Genomic DNA, 16,525 nt, shown 5'->3' on the forward strand with positions numbered 1-16,525 from the left:
CCCCTCCCCCAGGATGTGCCACCCACCCTCGGCATCTGGCTACCCCTCCCCCAAGACGTGCCACCCACCCTCAGCACCCAGCTACCCCTCCCCCAGGACGTGCCACCCACCCTTGCCACCCGCCGACTCCCCCCGACTTCTCTCCTCCCATTGCTACCACCCCGGTCCAGCCCTCTGTCCGTCACCTGCCCTGGGCCAGCCTCGCCAGCCTTGGCCTGGAACGCTCCCCAGACATCCCGGGAAGCCTCCCGTGCCTCCTGTCCCTATGCCCACCACACCCTGTGTCAGCCCTGCCACGAGCTCCCTGCGTCCATGCCCCACACAGCCCTCACCGGTGTCTGCTGTGTGAATGAACTCGAAGGAATGAACCCCGCCCTGGGCCTCAGTCCACACACCCAAACAAGGGAGGCTGGAGAGCATGGTCTCCTGTGGCGCCCCCGAGGGGGCCCTGCTGAAGCTGGTCTACCCCGTGACCCAGCTTCACAGGCCCTGGTCTGCCCCAGGGCTGATGGGTGGCTGTGATGGTTTCAAGCCCCGTCCACCTCCCGAATGGCGCTGGCACACCTTGCCTGGCCCCAGCCTGTCCATCTTACGGCTGGTGGCCTCTTCCAGGCCTGCACAGTGCTGGGCTCACAGCTGAACAAATTAACGCCAACGTTGGCGGAGATGGCACCTCCTGGGTACCCGACGCTGCCTAGAATTCCCAATACCTGACTCCCACAGCCCAGGAGACAGGCAGCTGACAGACAACTGAATTCCCGACCCCTGATCCCCACAGCCCAGGACCGGGGCTCCCGTCCTGCTTCCGGTTGTCTGCTGGAACCAGCCCAGGGCACAGGAGAGTGAGGCCCAGAGACATACGTGACCTGCCCAAGGTCACACTGGGGCAAAAAAGAGCTGGGATTCGGAACCCTGAGTTGAGCCGAGGGCCCCTGGCTCTGGCCCCTGAAGTCAGTCCCCAGCTGTCATGGAAGCCTCAAGTGCCTCCTGTCCCTGAGGCAGACCTGGGGAGAGGGAGTTCTAGCACCTCCTTCTCCCTGCAGGGCTCTGTCCTCCTGCGGCCTGGCTCCGGTCTGTGGCGACACCCCTACTCCCTCCGATTCCCCAGGTAGGAGGGAGGGGAGAACTGGCCCAGGAGCAGGGAGGGCCACATCCACTTGGGCCAGGGCACTGGGAGTTGCAGGTCCAGGCAGAGGGTGGCACTGGGGTTGCCAGCATCTCTGAGTGCCAGTGGGGGTGCCACACAGGCCTCTCTGGGAGGATGTGGCCTCCTGGTCCAAAAGGGACTGGCTCCCAGGCTGTGATGGGCTTGGGCACAGCTGTGGGGGGGCCTCTGTGGGAGGCCAAGCTGGGCTCCCCCAGGTGACCCAGGGCCCAGGTGAACTGAGCAAGGCCCCTCCTGGGAAAGGCAGGACCCCTCAGGGGCCATGTCCCAGGCACCATGGCGAAGCCCCTGCCCCACGTCGGGCAGCCCTCCCCTTCCCTGAGGCCGGGGCCACCTATTGCAGGGCTAATGCATCCCTCACATGGCGGGCAGGGGCCTAAGACCACAGGTGCAAAACCGAGGCTTAGTGCCTGGTACAGGGAGAGGCTCTGGATAGTCTGGGGCCCCTTGAGCCCTTCAGGAGCAAGACCCTTGACCCCAAGGCCACCTGCCCCTGCATTTACGTCCCAGTAGAACATATCCAGTGGGACTCGGGGTCCCGCCTCCCTGCTCTAACCCCTCCCTTGCCCCAACCCCTGGCTCCCTCCTTCCTGGAGGTCTCAGAGTTCTTCCTTAAGTCTGACTGTAGTCTCTCCTGCTTTAGCACAAGCCCAGTTTCTCCTGAGGAGGACCAAGACCACCCCACCCGGCTTCACGGAGGTCCATGTGCTCCCTCAGCCTCCACCTGTTAGGACCCCAGGGACCCCAGACTCACGCGGCTCACAGGCTCTCTCCACAGCGGCGGGGAGCCCCACGCTGGGTGCTTGGCCACACGGAGCGCAGGCAGGACACAAGGTGCTCAGGGCCACCACCACCCTGCCCAAAGTGCCAAGTGCTGCCTCAAGGCTGGGATGCCTGAGGCTTAAACAGGACCCTGGGCAAGGGCTCAGCCCTCCCAGCACCCGCCCCTGCTCACTTGAGCGCATGCACACATGGGCTCACACACACGCACAAACTCACACACACGCACAAACTCACACACACGCACACGGGCTCACACACACGCAGGAGCTCACACACACACACAAACACGCACAAACACACACCACACGGGCTCACACACACGCACAAGCTCACACACACACACAAACTCACACACACGCAGGAGCTCACACATACCACGCGGGCTCACACACACGCACGAGCTCACACACACGCACAAGCTCACATCCACCACGCGGGCTCGCACACACACCCAGGCGTGCTCCATAAACCCTCCCCCAGCGAGTGCAGCAGTGAACCTCCCGCCTCCCCGCCCCATGCCTGTGGGCGGGCACATTGCAGGGCTGTGTGGGAGGACAGCCTGCTGAAGAGCCGTTTCCCTGCTGACACCCGGGCCCCTGGGCCTCCCTCCAGAGCTGGGCCAGGTGGGGAAAACCACCTCGTTATTCAGCCTGACTATGGAGGCAGGCACAGAGAAGCTGGGCGGGTTGCTGTCCTCCTCATCTGGATTCCTCTGTCCGGGACGGCCCTTCCTGCCCCACAGCCCTCGGTGGCTCCCCAGTGCCCTGGCTCAAGGACCTCCCGGCCAGCTCAGCTCCAGCCTCTGGTTGCTACCCCTGTCTCATTCCTGGTTGGACCCACACTGTCCCCAGCCTCTGAGGCCAACCCTGCCCTGCCCCCTACCCTCCACCCCAGGATGAGTTCTCTGGACCCCCAGACCACACCCAGCCGCACTGCCTCACACCCCAAAGGCCCCTGCACTGTCTGGGCACAGGGTGGGCAGGGGCAGAGGCTGGCTGGTCAGCAACAGCAACGGCGCAGTGTCCGTATCAGCTGCACTTTGCAGATGAGGACCCCAACTCAGAGGTGAAAGCCCTCCCCTGAGGACCCCAGCAGAGGCGGAAGGGGGCCCACCCAGCCACTGACAGCCCAGGGATATGTCCCCCACCCACTGTTGCTGCAGTCCCCATGCAGGCTGCCACCAGGGTGCAGACGGTCCTTACTCGGGGCGGTACCCGAGGTCCTGACCTCAGGAAGGCCAGTGGGGTTCAGGTCAGCAGAAAAGCCAAGAGGCCCTGCCATGTCCTCACAGGCCCTGTGAACCCCGTTTGTCTGGTGCCAGGATCTTGGCTGTCCCGGGCGTCCTGCCCTGTGGTGGCTGCAGGGGCCAGGGGAGCAGGGCCAGGCAGCTGGACATTTGGAACTGTGTCCCCTGGCCCTGCCAGCCCAGACCCAGGGCAGTTTGTTGGGGGGACATGAAGCCCGGAAGCTCTCAGAGGCTGTGCTTTCTAGAAAGCCATCTGTCTCTGAGGCCGGCTGACGCTGGCCTGCCCCACACACGCTGCCAGCCTCCCGCTCCTTCCTTGGTGGCCCAGATGTGGTGGGGCAGAGCCAGCTGTGGACAGAGCAGGTGTCTGGGTCCCAGTCCTGCTCCTCCCTCCAGGCCCAGGGAGGCTGGGGGATCACCAGGACCCCCAGGAAGGCCTGACCAGGTGCTCCCTGGGTACCCTTCCCTCCGCACCTCTCCCGTCAGTGGACTGATGGAACCAGCCCAGATGGTTGGGCAGTGCTGAGGCTGAATGAGGGGAGGGGAGGCTGCACCCTGCTGGTGGGCAGGATGGGCTCGGGCAGCCTCGGGGGGCTGCGAATCCCACCCTGGAACCCATACCCCTCTGCAGGTTGGTGCCCACGGAGGAAGTTTCAGACTATTTCTAGTGGTTGGGACCCAGCCGTTCTGCACGGGGGAGCTCCAGACTGACCTCTGAACCTGGACTCGGCCCATCTGTGCCCCTGAACACCAACCAGCTCCCCCGTGGCTGGAGTGGCCCTGGCACAGCTGACACCTGCCAGGCACAGGCCCGGCCTGTCCCCCGTCATCCCCGAGTCTGACCACCGGTCTGTCTGTCCCCCGTCCGTCCGCCGTCCCCGAGTCTGAACACCGGTCTGTCTGTCCCCCGTCTGTCCGCCATCCCCGAGTCTGACCACCGGTCTGTCTGTCCCCCATCCGTCCGCCATCCCCGAGTCTGACCACCTGTCTGTCTGTCCCCCGTCTGTCCGCCGTCCCCGAGTCTGACCACCGGTCTGTCTGTCCCCCGTCTGTCCGCCATCCCCGAGTCTGACCACCGGTCTGTCTGTCCCCCATCCGTTTGCCGTCCCCAAGTCTGACCACCGGTCTGTCTGTCCCCGTCTGTCCACCCATACACTTGGCAGTCATTGCAACTGCCCCACCCCTCCCTCCACCTGTGTGTGCCGCAGCAATGCGGGGGGGCTCCTGGCTAGGCCTGAGGACCCGGGCGGCCCCCAGGCTGCACTGCTGCTGCTTGCTGGGCTGTGACCCTCTGCTCCACTCATGACCCTGAGCCCAGGTGGGGTTGGGCGGGGTGGGGCCTCCCAGCCCCTGACCAGGAGGAACCCTGGGTGGACCTAGCCCCTTGCTGTCCCCTTACCAGGGGCTCGGCAGCCATGCAAAGGCCACTCAGCTGCATCCCCTCCACGACCCCAGTCACCATCGGTCCTGCCCCGGCCACTGCACCGACAAGGAGAGGCCCCAGCACCTTGGCCTAGCAGGAGCTGCAGGTGCTTCCACACCAGGGCCTGACCATGGGCGTGGCTTCAGGGCTTCCCACCTGCCCCTTGGGTGCCCCTCAGGCCCCTCAGCTCAGGGACCCCCACCAGGTGTCAGAGATCCCAGGATTCCCCCAGGGATTACATTGGCTTCGTCCACCCCTCCGAGGCCCTGCTAGGATACACAGGCTTGACCTCATTGGCCAGAGCCTCCAAGAGCCACCTCAGGAAGGGGTACCCCATCAGGGCATCTGTGCAGCCCAGCTCTCACAGTGGGGGCAGCCAGTCTCTTTCAGGGACACGCTCCTGCGACTAGCGGCTGGGTCTGGAGGGTTCCAACGAAGGAGGCCGGGGGCTGGGGTCAGAGACAGAGGCCACCTGAAGGCTTGGAAGAGCCAGCCCCCAACTGGTGAACGAGATGGAAACTGAGGCCCAAAGAGAGGCGGGGCCTTCCCTGCAGAAGAGCCCAGCCCAGAGTGCCCAAGGGGCTCCTCGGTGGCCAGGGCCTCTGAGGCCGGGTGCGACCACCATGCTGAACCCTCAGCCCTGCCCAGAGCCCCCGCTGGGGTTCCCAGGACAGCACTGCACCAGGTGCACCACGGAGGGACCCCTGCCTCCCCGGAGTGCCCGGGCCTGGCCCGGCCTGTTGGCTGCCAGTGGAGCTGGGGCGCTGTTGCCAAGCTCTCCTCCCTCTCGGCCTGGCTCTGCTGTCAAAGATGCCTACCGTACGCGGCACATGCACCCGGACGTCGGCGCTGTCCAGCGGGGAGTGGCTGCCCTCCCGGGGCCTCCTCTCAGCGTCTGGGCCTTCCTGGTACTTCCTGCTCCTCACGGGGATGGGGAGCAAGTCCCTGCTGGGCCCCCGCCAGTCCCCTGCGTGGTGGCTGTCTCCATTCTGCTCCTGGGGGGGGGTAAGGCTGTGCATGTCCTGGGCGATTGTGAACCAATGTCCCCATCCCAGGACCCTGAAGGGAAGGCCAGGCCGCCTCCATTTCATGGACGCGCACAGTAGGTACTCAGTCCCCAGGGAGGAGGAGAGGACTGGGGCTGTGGGGCCTTGGCTGGGGCTGGGAGAGGCAGGGTGGGGCACTTGAGGGCCAGTGACCCCCGTGAATGTTGGCCGGCCTACACCGGCAATGACAGTGACTATGGGCGTCTTTGGGCCTTGTTCCCACAGCAGAACCCTGACGGCCATCCACAACTGAACACAGGCCGCACCAGAGGAACCAGAGGAACCAGAGGCTCAGAGAGGTCAGGCTGCCAGCCCAGGCCACACAGCACCCACTGCCAGCAGGCACAGACTCAGTCCAGGGCCCTACGCCAGGCAGCCCCCGAATCTGTCCGTCTGTGTTTGCTGAACCCCAGCCGGCGTCTGCACCTGGAGCAGCTGTCCCCACTTTGGGTGCAGAGTCTGAGAGGGTAGGGAGCAGGCAGGAGTGGGTGTCCCTGTCTGTGGGTCCGAGGGTGCAGTGACATAGCGGCTGGGTGAAGCATGGGGGCCTGAAATGTGTGAGGACCACGCCTCGCCTGGGGCGCAGCTGGCCTGACGCTGAGGGACATGGGTGAGCAGGTGGCAGATGGGCCTGTGCAGGAGGGTACATTTATCCCCCAGCAGACGGGCTGAGGTGGGTGGCGGTGGCTCTGCCTCATTAACCCCGGTGCCCGTGCTCTGGCAGCGGCTATGCTGACATCGGCCCCGTGTGTCCCTGGCTCACCCGCTCCAGGGGGAGTCTCAGCAGGTCCCAGGTCTCCGTGCTCAGCCTCTGCGTCCTCTTGGGTCTGGCTCCTGAGGACAGAGGGACCCGGTCAGCCTGCACCCCCCGGCACCTCGCACCGGGTGGGCCAGGCCACAGTCTCTGGGGGGCCCAGGACCAACCCGGCCGTGGCTTTGTGACAGCCAGCCCCCCTTGTGGAGGCGAGTGCCATGTCTGAGTGTCCTCTGCATCTCCCCGACTGTACTGTCAGTCAAAGGGGACGGGCGTCGAGACAGGGCGCACCCTGGGTGGGGCCAGGTGGGTCGGGCTTTGGCTCCCCCGTCCTGGAAGGGCCTGGCTCTGGACAGGCCTCTCCCCGCCCATGCACAGGGCCTCCCGGCGTCAACTCCTGCTGCTCCTCCTGCCTGGACCCCTTTCCCGTGGTCCCTGTGGCCCTCGGCCACCTCTGTGAGGCCACCCAATCCCCCTCCTGAGGGTGCGTCATGCTGTGCCCCAGAGGCAGGTGGGGTGGGCCTCTGGGTCCACCCCCAGCTCACTGCGGCAGTCCAGGCCAGGGTCGGGGAGGCAAAGGCCTCAGATGAGTCCCCCAGACCAGCTCTGCCGTGGGACCTTCCCCAGGCTCCTGTCCATCCCTCCTGGCCCTGGGCTCACCCTACTGGCCGTGTCTCCACCCAAGGGACCCCCATCTCCTCTAGCCGCAGTGGGGTGGTGGGGCGCGGCTGCCTGACCCAACCCTGGCCAGATACAGACTCAGTGGAGCCACCAGTGCCTGTCCTGGGCCCCCCGGCAGCCCCACAGCCAGGCCTACCTCCAAGCCTCTGTCCTAACACGGCCCAGGCAGAGGCGGGTGTCACTCAGCCCTGAGGGGTCCGAAAGGATTTGGGAGTTTGGGAGAGTGGCCCTACCTCAGTCCAGCCGTTCCCGGAGCACTCACAGGGACCCAGATCCAGGACACAACAGACCTGGCAGACCAGAAATGAGGTGGCCAACGGAAAAATGGGATGGAATCCGGGATGTGGGGAACGTCCCCAACCAGGCAAGAAGCGCTGTGGGAAGGCCTGCTGCCGTGGCTGAGAGCCAGGGTCTGCGGGTGCTTCCCTGAGGAGGTGGTGGGATGGACGGGGGCACGGCCACTGTGGAAAAGGTAGCAGAATGTTCCAGGCAGAGGGGACGACGACGGAACGAAGCTGGCACTGAGGCCCCTGTCTCTGCTGTCCCAACGCCCGGCATATCTCCAGGGCGTCTCTCGCAGCTGGGAGGACCCCGGCCCTCCTCCCCCCGCTCACCCACAGCTCCCACACCCCCATGCCCACCCTTACCCAGTCTTCCTGGGAACCAAGTGTCCCTCCACCCACAGACACGCTGGACACGGGCTGTGCCCAGGGGCCCTACGCACACCCGGTGTGAGTCTGAGGGCGGGGCCAGAGCCAGCCCTGGCATCAGTGGGCACTCTGAGAATCCAGTCCTGGCACCTCCAGACCAGCAGACTTGGCCCCATTACTACGCCTCGGAGCTCAGTGCCCTCCTCATCAGACTGGGCCGGCAGGGATGGGCCGGGTGGGGCAGTGCCCCTCTGTGCTCATCCCCCGAGGAGCTCAGCTCCTAAAGCGAAGCTGCTTGGTGGCTGCCTGCACCAGGCAGACGTGGAGGGCAGGCCCAGACACCCCCTTACCCCGTCCAGGCCCTACTGCATCAGGGGGCACAGCCACCAGGGCTGGGGCACTCGTCAAAGTTAGCATGAATGGCCACGCAGGGTGCCGGAGCCTCAGGTGCACCTGGACCCCACCGTTAGCCCTGGGTTCTGGGCCCTGCCGGGGAACACAACATCCACAGATGGAGAGAGCCGGCTCAGGCGGCCAGTCACTCAGTCATTTCAGGCACTGGACCGCACACACAGCCCCTCCCAGCCTCATCTGCACAGCTGGGTCACTCAGCCAACATCCCCCTGACCCCAGCCTCAGCGTGGCCCTGATTTAAATACGAGCCTGGCCCCGACCACGAGGAAGGGAGGAAATGGGCCAGAGTGTCAGGGTCTCTCAGGGTCTCCCTTACAGGCCCACGCTGGGGATGAGAACAGGCCTGGGTCTTGCTGGAGGGCTGCTCTCTGAGCACTGTGCCACCGAATGGAATCCAAGCCTCCACCCCGCACTGGGAAGGGGATCCTGCCCCCACTTAGTGAACGGCAGCGATGAGGATGCACTGGGGGCTTCAGACGGCCAAGAAGGCGCCTGGCGGACAGTGAGGTGCTACCTATGGGGCACACGGGAGCCTCTGGCCAGGCCTGGCTGCTATAGAAGCCCCTTCCCGAGCCTGTCCATGTGACCTGTTTAAACAGCAAGCATCCTAAATGCGGCGGGGGTAAGAGGACAGGAGCAGAGGGAGCCGAGGACTTGGGGGCCCAGGCTGTCCTCCACCTCCAGCCCGCTGGCCCCAGACCAGCCCACGGCGAATGCCTAGGGCTTCATGAGAGCTGGGCAGGGACTGGGAGCTGGCCGAGTATGGGCTGTGCACTTCCCTGGCCTGGCCTCCGGGCTCCGAGGACACACCCTGAGCTCCTGCTCTCCAGAGGCCTGAGATGGAAACGTGTGCAGCCAGAGGCTCACCTGGGGCCCATCAGGGCCTGAGCAGGACGCTGGGACCTGGGGCCGTCCACTGCGCCTCCCACTCGAAACACGAACGCCCCAGGCAGGGCTCCCAGCCTCGCCCTGTGGTCACAGTGGTCAGTGGGATCAAGGTTAGCTTTGGCACATTCAGGATCTGGCCAGGCACTGAAGTGGAGCCGCCCCAGCCTCAGGTGGTGGAGCCGCCCCAGCCTCGGGTGGTGCAGCCTGAATGGGACAGAATGGGGCTGGGGCCGGTGTCCTGTTCTCTGAAGGGCTGCCAGCTGCCCACCCCCACCCAGATTAGCAAGGTCGCTCTGAGGACAGCTCCTGACCCCACACAGTTCGGGGTCTGCTCCCCACACCATGGAAATGACAGAGGGGCACGTCTGCTGGGGCAGTCCCTTCACTTACCACACCCAGCGAGAGCCCCGCTCCATCTCCCAGTGTGTACTCCCTGAGAGCCTGGCTCTCCCTCCGCTGCCCCCCAATGCCACGGGGGCCTGACTTGGTTTCCCCAATGCATCCTCTGGGTCCTGGGTCCAGCACAGCTGCTTCTGCCAGGCCTGGCCCTCCACCAGGACGCTGCATGGATGGGCCCTGGCTGGAGCAGTGGCTGAAATGCCCTTCTGAGACACAGCCAGCGTCTGGCTCCATGGCGGGCGCCCTCATAGCCAGGCACGGACGGTGAGCGGAAGGCCCGCTGCGCCCGGCTCAATGCATCCTCTGTCTGCAGAGTCGGCCGAGGCGTTGAGTGTGAGTCCAGCGCCCTTGGCTGAGCTGTCCAGACAGGCCCGGCCCACTGGCTTGGCTTCCTGTCTCTCCCGCCTACGAGCGCAACGTTTGGAAACTTCTCCCAGCACCGCCCCAGGGCCACCCGACGCTGACCGTCACACTGTCGTCATTTCTGTCCTCACCCAGCTCGACAATGTGCCATGGCCGACTCAAGCCCCCCGAGCATCTCAGTGCCCCCTGTGCCTGCCTGACCCCTCAGGGCAGCACCCCCCTGCCGGCTTGGCTCAGACCTCAGCAACCCCGATTTTCAGCTGCCCACTGTTCCTTTACACCCACCTCTGGTCTGAAATCCAGGCAGTCCCTGCCTCACTGCAGACCCAGAGTCCCACCCCTCCTCACTTCCCTGCAGCCGGATCACCTGCCCCTCACCTGCCTGCTGCCCCAGCCTTGCCCCTAAGTCCCCTCTCCAAAAAAGGGGGTGGTAAGGGCTGGCGTAGGCCTTGCCCCTCCTCTGCTGGGTCCTAAGGGCCCCGCCCCACTGGAGACGGGATCTCACACAAGGGCCCACAAGGCCCTCCCTTCTTCGGCCAAGGCCCTCTCCTTGTTCTATCAGCTCCAGACAGTCTCCCCGCTGTCCCTCCTCCCACCAGGCTGGCCCCTGCCTCAGGCCCTTTGCACAAGCTGTTCCCTCTGCCCAAACTGCTGTTCCTCCGTCTAAGCTTGCGGCTCACTTCTCTCTGACCTCCAGTCTTTGCTGGAGTGTCATCATCAAAGCCCTAACTCCCCGTGGGATGGTGTTAGGAGGTCCTGAGGTTTACAGGAGGTCATGAGGATGGAGCACCATAATGACGAGTGGCCTTAGGAGAAGCCACCAGTGTTCTCAAGCTCCCCCTTCTTCCTCCCTCTCTCTGCTATGTGAGGACACAGCGAGAAAGTGCCGTCTGCCAGTCAGGAAGAGGACCCTCGCCAGCGCCCAAGCACATGGCACCCCAACCCTGGCCTTCTGGCCTCCAGAGCCGTGAGGAGGAAACGTCTACTGCTGCTGCCCCGGCCTGCGGTGCTTTGTGAGGGCAGTCGGAACGGACCATGACGGTGACCTCCTGAAGCTGCTGCAGCCTGCCTCCCCTGTTCCCTGTTCCTATCCACACCTCCCCTGCTGGGCTTTTCTTTCTCCCAAAGCTCATCCCATGTGGCTCACTCCCGGGCTGCCCTTTCCTCACCTATCGGTTCCCTGGACGCAGCTCAGCACTCTCGGTACCAGTGAGGGCCCCAGCAGTGCCTGGCACACGGCAGGGGCCTGGTGACCGAGCGGCGGGCATTTACTGTGTATCTGCTGCGTGCAGGGCCCTGTGTGCCATTTCTCACACACTGTCCCCTCTGAGCCCTCTTAGGCACACGGAGAGAGGGTGCATCCTCCATCCCTGCGGCTGCCCGAGGGCCACCGGGCTGCTGGAACAGGAGGACCGTGCTGCAGTCACGCCTGCCTCGCCCACCCAGGGCCCGAACGTAACAGGTTTCTGGGCTCTCAGGCTTGCTGGCCTCTCACCCCTGCCAAGCTCTGTTCCCAGCACTATTGGTGGGTCTGTTCCCTAGATGGGGACACTGAGGCACAAGTGGGTCAAGTCACAATCAGCTGGCCAGGGCGGGAGCCCACAGCCTAAACTGCAGGGGATATCATGCCATGCACATCCCTGACCCCAAGGCCACCTGTCGGGACGTTCAGGGGACTTTTCCCAGGGAGGCTGATGGCATGCTTCCCCGGGAACTCCTGTGTACCATGCTCACGACGCCCTGAGCAGGGTCCAGAGGGTGAAGGGCTGTGGAGCACGGTCAGCAGGGCCGAGGGCAGTCGCACACCCTGTGGGACAGGCAGGGCCATCGGAGACGGGCCACGGGCAGGGGGAGGTCCTGTAGGGCTCAGGGCTGGCTCCCTCCTCCTAACATGCCAATTATGCTGCCCGCACCAAGAGCGGCAGCAGAAGCTCCATCGTGCCTGGCACCCTTGCTGGGGTGGGGGATAGGGCAGCCCAGGAGCAAGTGTGGGAGGCCCGGGCCTGTGCCCTCTGGCCAGGGAGGCGGGGGCTGGTTGCCATCAGGGTCTCATAGAGGCCACACACCCAGAGAAGCTGGACAAGGGCAGCAGCTGGCAGGGAGGTGCCCCCCAGACACACGTCTGGGGCTTCTCTGCTGGCTGGGGAGGGGCCGGCAGAGGGCGGTGAGATTAATACGCTGACTAAGCCGCGTCAAGGTTCTTTGTCTTCCAGCCGCACATTAAGTCTCCTCGTGTTTATCAACTAGGCACCAAACCCACCAGCCTCTGCCACGCCCACCGCCCATGGACACGCCCACAACAGCAAGGCCACTCCCCACCACGTCCCCGGCGAGCTGAAGCCCCGCCCCCAGGCGACTTCCTCCTCCCCGCCTCCGCCCCGCCCACACCCCGCTGGGCAGAGCCCTCCTGTGCCCCCGGCCCCTGGCGCCCCCTCCGCACGGGCCAGGCTCTAGCGTGGCTCTGCACCCCACTTCCCTCCTTCTGCTCGCAGATCCACCCCGCGTTCCGCACCTGCAGAATGGGGAGGCTGCGTGGGTCCTTCCGTGGCGCCCCAAACCCGCAGCGCCGAGTCCAGACTTCCGGCCTCAAGGCTCTGTCCCTGCCAGGCTCAGCTGAACGGGGGTCTCCCCCAGGGCCGCCCAGACTCTAGGGGTGCAGCCTGCCTCCCGCAGCGGCATCGGGGCGGCGGCCCCAGGCAGGCTGCAGGGCTGCCCTGGGCAGGGAGGCGGACCCTTCCCCAGCCCTGGGGGAGGAGGCATCGGGCCGGCTGGAAGGGGTCCCGCACTCGGGGAGGCACAGCGGAGCCAGGAGGGACAGAAGCTGCTTTGTTCCAGCGTCCTCCCACTCCGGCCCCCCTTTTCCTTGGCTCCAAGAAAGAAAACGTTGGGAGGACCCGGAGCCGCAGCCTCCGCAGAGCCTTTTCAGAGCTGCTCCCAGCCCTGCCCCTAGTTGCTGCTGGGGTCCCAGATGGTGGCAGTGCCGAGCCAGGGACAAAGGAGGGGCACTAGGGGTGCCTCAGAAGCTCTCAGCAGAGCTCCCCACTCTTAAGAAACCCTAGCCATGGGTAGATATAGGCCTGGATATCCCGGGGGGCACATTCCAGCCCATCCCCCACCCACCGCCATCGGTAACAGCACCTGGTCCCACGGGCTCGCTGAGGGCCCCAGAGCCTCTGCTCCTTCCTCTGTCCTCGGCCTCTGTGGTGGCTGACATGCACCCCCAATTTCCCAGGAGAGGTCATCGTCAGAAATCCATGAGCACCATGGCACAAAAACCCAGGGGATGGCACTGTGGCTCACACCTATAATCCCATCACTTCGGGAGGCCGAGATGGGAGGATCGCTTGAGGCTGGGAGTTTGACACTGGCCTGGGCAACATAGCGAGGCCCTATCTCTATAAAAACATTTAATTATTAAAAGTAAAATAAGAAAAAGAAACTGGCAGCCCAGCACCACATCCAAGCCTGGTATTCCCAGCCTGGTCCTCAGCAGGCCTGGGGGGCACCAGGTACGTTCTGGGAGGCAGGCATCCCTTCTCGGGGGCTGGGGCTCAACTCCTGGCGAACTCAAGACCCTCGGGGGTTGGGGACACATGGGTGGGGCAGTTGCTCCCCCTAGACCTGCCCCTCACCCACTGCCAGCCACCTCAGGAAGTCAGCCCAACCTGGCACCACCCCCGGCACCTATTAGTCTATTCGCTTTGTGGGGGATGTTCTGTCCTGTGTGCAGCACTGCTGACCAGCATGGCACAACCAATGGTACATGAATGAGGTCACCACGGTGGCCTCGCCTGGCCTTGGGCCTTGCCTGATTACCGCCCCAGGCACATGGGGCTCCCCCAGCCCAGCCCTCTGGCTGATGCCCTCTTGCCTCCCAGCGGCCCTCTCCCACCTGGGTCTGAGGACAGAAGCCCTCCCTGCACCGAGTGCTCCAGGGGCAGGTGGGGAGTGGAGGCCCCGGAGCAGCCAGCCGGGCAGTAGGTGACCACCTCCTGTCCTTCAGCCAGCAGCCCTGCAGTGCCACCCAGGACATGGGTGGGAGGGGCTCAGGGTGAACCTCAGGCCTGTGCTGTCCCTGAGGCCAAGAAGAACTGGCTTGCAGGGCCATTTTCTGGCGGCTGCCACCTCAGCCATGCTGGCCCGGCCTCTATCTCACCCCTCCCCAGCTCCCAATCCAGTCTGTGCCTGTGGGGAGCAAGACCCCCACCCCACAACCCTGGCACTCACCCTGGGCCTCATAGCCGGCCAGGTCAGGCTTCTCTGAGGCTGCTGGGCTGGTCAGGCGGCCGAGCACCAGCTGCAGCTGTGCCACGTTCATGCGGGCCGTGAGCTCCCCATGGCGGTCCCCGATCTGCAGTGAGCGGGACGGAGCGGGCAGGTGTGGCTGGGGGCCCTGCTGTGGGCTCCAAGGGGACCTCAATGGCCCCCAGTACACCTGTCCCTGACCACCTCAGTGACCTGAACTGGTCGCTGACCCCTGGGCCTGAGGGAACCAGGACTCACTGCGGACCCGGAGGTGGAGTCTGGGGCTCTGTCCCTGGGTGAGGTGGCCCTACAGGTCCTCAACAGCCCCTAGTCCCACCCCAGAGATGCATGGGGTCCCAGGCAGCCAGGCGTGTGCCCTCTGGTGCGCGAGGGGCCTGGCCCCGCCTGGCTGCACCTCTCTCAGCCCTTGTGTGCCGAGGCTCCGTGAGACCCGCCCAGGAACATCCACATTTCTCAGGCACTGTTTGCTTAAGTCAAGCGGAAGAAAGGGTGACACGGCGTGGGGGGCACTGCCACATGGAGCCCTGGAGGGCCCTGGAGGCTGTAGCCTGCACTCAGAGGGACAAGGGGGCTGCCTCCTGGCTGCCAGTGGAGAAGCTCTCCAGACGAGGGCTCTGCTGACCTTTGCATGCCCGCCCCTCTCCACCCTCACCTGGGCACCTGCAGGCCTCCCCACCCGGCCACCTCCCACACGGGGCTATGGTGGTCAGTAGGGGCTGGCACCATCTTTAGCATGAACAGACTCAAGGTGTGCAGAGGGAGGTGGCGTGGGAGTGGGTGATGTAAGGACAGGCCAGGAGCCGGGAGGCCCAGAATTCATCTGTGATGTTCCACCCTGACCACAGTAGGAGGGTGCTAATGGACAGAGCCCACAGAGACCCTGTGCAACCTCTCCAAGGAGGAGGAGACGCAGCTGCCCAGGAAAGCACCAGCTGGGGGCTGCGGGAAAAATCCCCAGGTGCGGTAGACACCTTGTCACCAGGCCTCAGAAGGACCAGGCGGCTGCAACGGCCCTGAAAGGATGAGGGGCGGCCCAGGCACGCAAACGCTTGCTCGGGACAGAGTGAACCCGGCCCGTCTGGAGTGGGCTGGGCAGTGCCCGGGGCCTCTGGGGGCAGGCCTGGCTCACCTCCTGGGAAATCTGCAGGTGCTTCTTGGCGAAGGTCAGGGCCTGCGCGGGGCGCCCCATGGACACGTAGGCATTTCCCAGGCTCCAGCACGCCCGGCCCTCGCCCACTCTGCCAGAGAGGGAGATGGGATTCATACCCGCCCTCTCCAGGCCTGCCCCCAGCCCCAGCCCCTCCCCTGGTGGTCAGGGCCCCAGCATGACCCTGGCTTCGAGGGTCATCGGGGCCCCCAGGTCCAAGGAGCATAGACCGGAGGGCAGGATAACGCCCCTAGCCGGGACCTCCCACAAATTCTGCCACCTTCAAGAAGAAGACCCAATCAGCTCTGCCTTTTTCATTCCCATTAAAAGGATTAGTGCACAGAGCCCAAGCAACCTGGCCTGTGGCCAGTTCTGCCTTTGTGGGCAGTTTCTGGGCCCTTGGCCTCGCTCGCCCCCTGGCGGCCAGCGAGCCTCCTTCCTTGCACTCCCTCCACCCTCAGAGGCACCCCCAAGTCACTGGGTGAGGGGGTTGCTTTTATGTTGGAGGGAAATGCATCTAACAGGAATGTGATCCTTTTCACGTGGACGATTCAGTGGCATTTTGTCCACTCATGCCGTGCAACCGGCACTTCTGTCTATTCCAGAACATTCTCATCACCACCCCACAAAGGAAAACCCTGGGCCACTTTTAAGCCTCCAGGCATAGCAGCCTTTCAGAAGACCCCTCCTCTCCGCTGCCTGTGAAAGGCCACAGGCCTGTGGCTCTGAGCCTCTTTTTCTGGCCACCACTTACCCCAGACCTGCACACAGGACAGTACTTAGGGGCCTGTGGTTTGCCAGCCTGTCTCTGTCCAGAGACTGATATTTACATACATACACAGGTGGTGGGGGTCAACAGGGTGGCGAACTGAGTGATGGGAGGAGGACCCCACCCACTTGTGCCAGGAGTCAGCAGCCAGCCCTGTGTCCACACTGTCTGGCTCAGTCCCCACAGCGGTGCTGCCCTGCCCGGGTCACCGCACGGTCAGTGGCAGAGCAGGGGATGGGACCCAGGCCACCTCGCCTGGGCTGCGGTGATTCAGTCTGTGGGCCAGGCCGGGTCTGCCCACCGCTTCCACGCCACGCACCTGTCGGCCAGCTCCTGCGCAATGAGCAGGTGCCGCAGGTGGTACTCGGCCGCACGCTCATAGTCCTGCAGCAGCGTGTACGTGTTGCCCAGGCTATAGCAGGCCTGCGCCTCCACCGCCTGGTCCCTGAGCTGCCGAGACAGTTGCAGCGTCTTCCTGTGAACAGCGGCAAGGTCAGCCCCCAGGAGGAGGGTTCCAGGGTGAGGGGTGGA

General features: G+C 64.8%; 1 protein-coding gene across 3 annotated transcripts in view; it reads right to left on the reverse strand.

Moving 5' to 3' along the window:
* The window catches only part of GPSM1 (G protein signaling modulator 1), a 36,525-nt gene that overhangs the window by 9,061 nt on the left and 10,939 nt on the right, over positions 1 to 16,525 (reverse strand). The window contains exons 7-11 of one of the 3 annotated variants that reach the window (XM_025360234.1): positions 16,314 to 16,469; positions 15,208 to 15,316; positions 14,040 to 14,163; positions 6,427 to 6,497; positions 5,436 to 5,612 (exon numbers count right to left, since the gene is read on the reverse strand). In XM_025360234.1, the coding sequence (XP_025216019.1) occupies positions 5,436 to 5,612; positions 6,427 to 6,497; positions 14,040 to 14,163; positions 15,208 to 15,316; positions 16,314 to 16,469 (637 nt within the window). Of the gene's footprint in view, positions 1 to 110; positions 334 to 1,919; positions 2,021 to 5,435; positions 5,613 to 6,426; positions 6,498 to 14,039; positions 14,164 to 15,207; positions 15,317 to 16,313; positions 16,470 to 16,525 lie in introns of those variants that run through there. The other 2 variants (XM_025360236.1, XM_025360235.1) reach the window with 2 other exon arrangements.

The sequence above is a fragment of the Theropithecus gelada genome, chromosome 15, assembly GCF_003255815.1.
Source record: "Theropithecus gelada isolate Dixy chromosome 15, Tgel_1.0, whole genome shotgun sequence".
Lineage (NCBI taxonomy): Eukaryota > Metazoa > Chordata > Mammalia > Primates > Cercopithecidae > Theropithecus > Theropithecus gelada.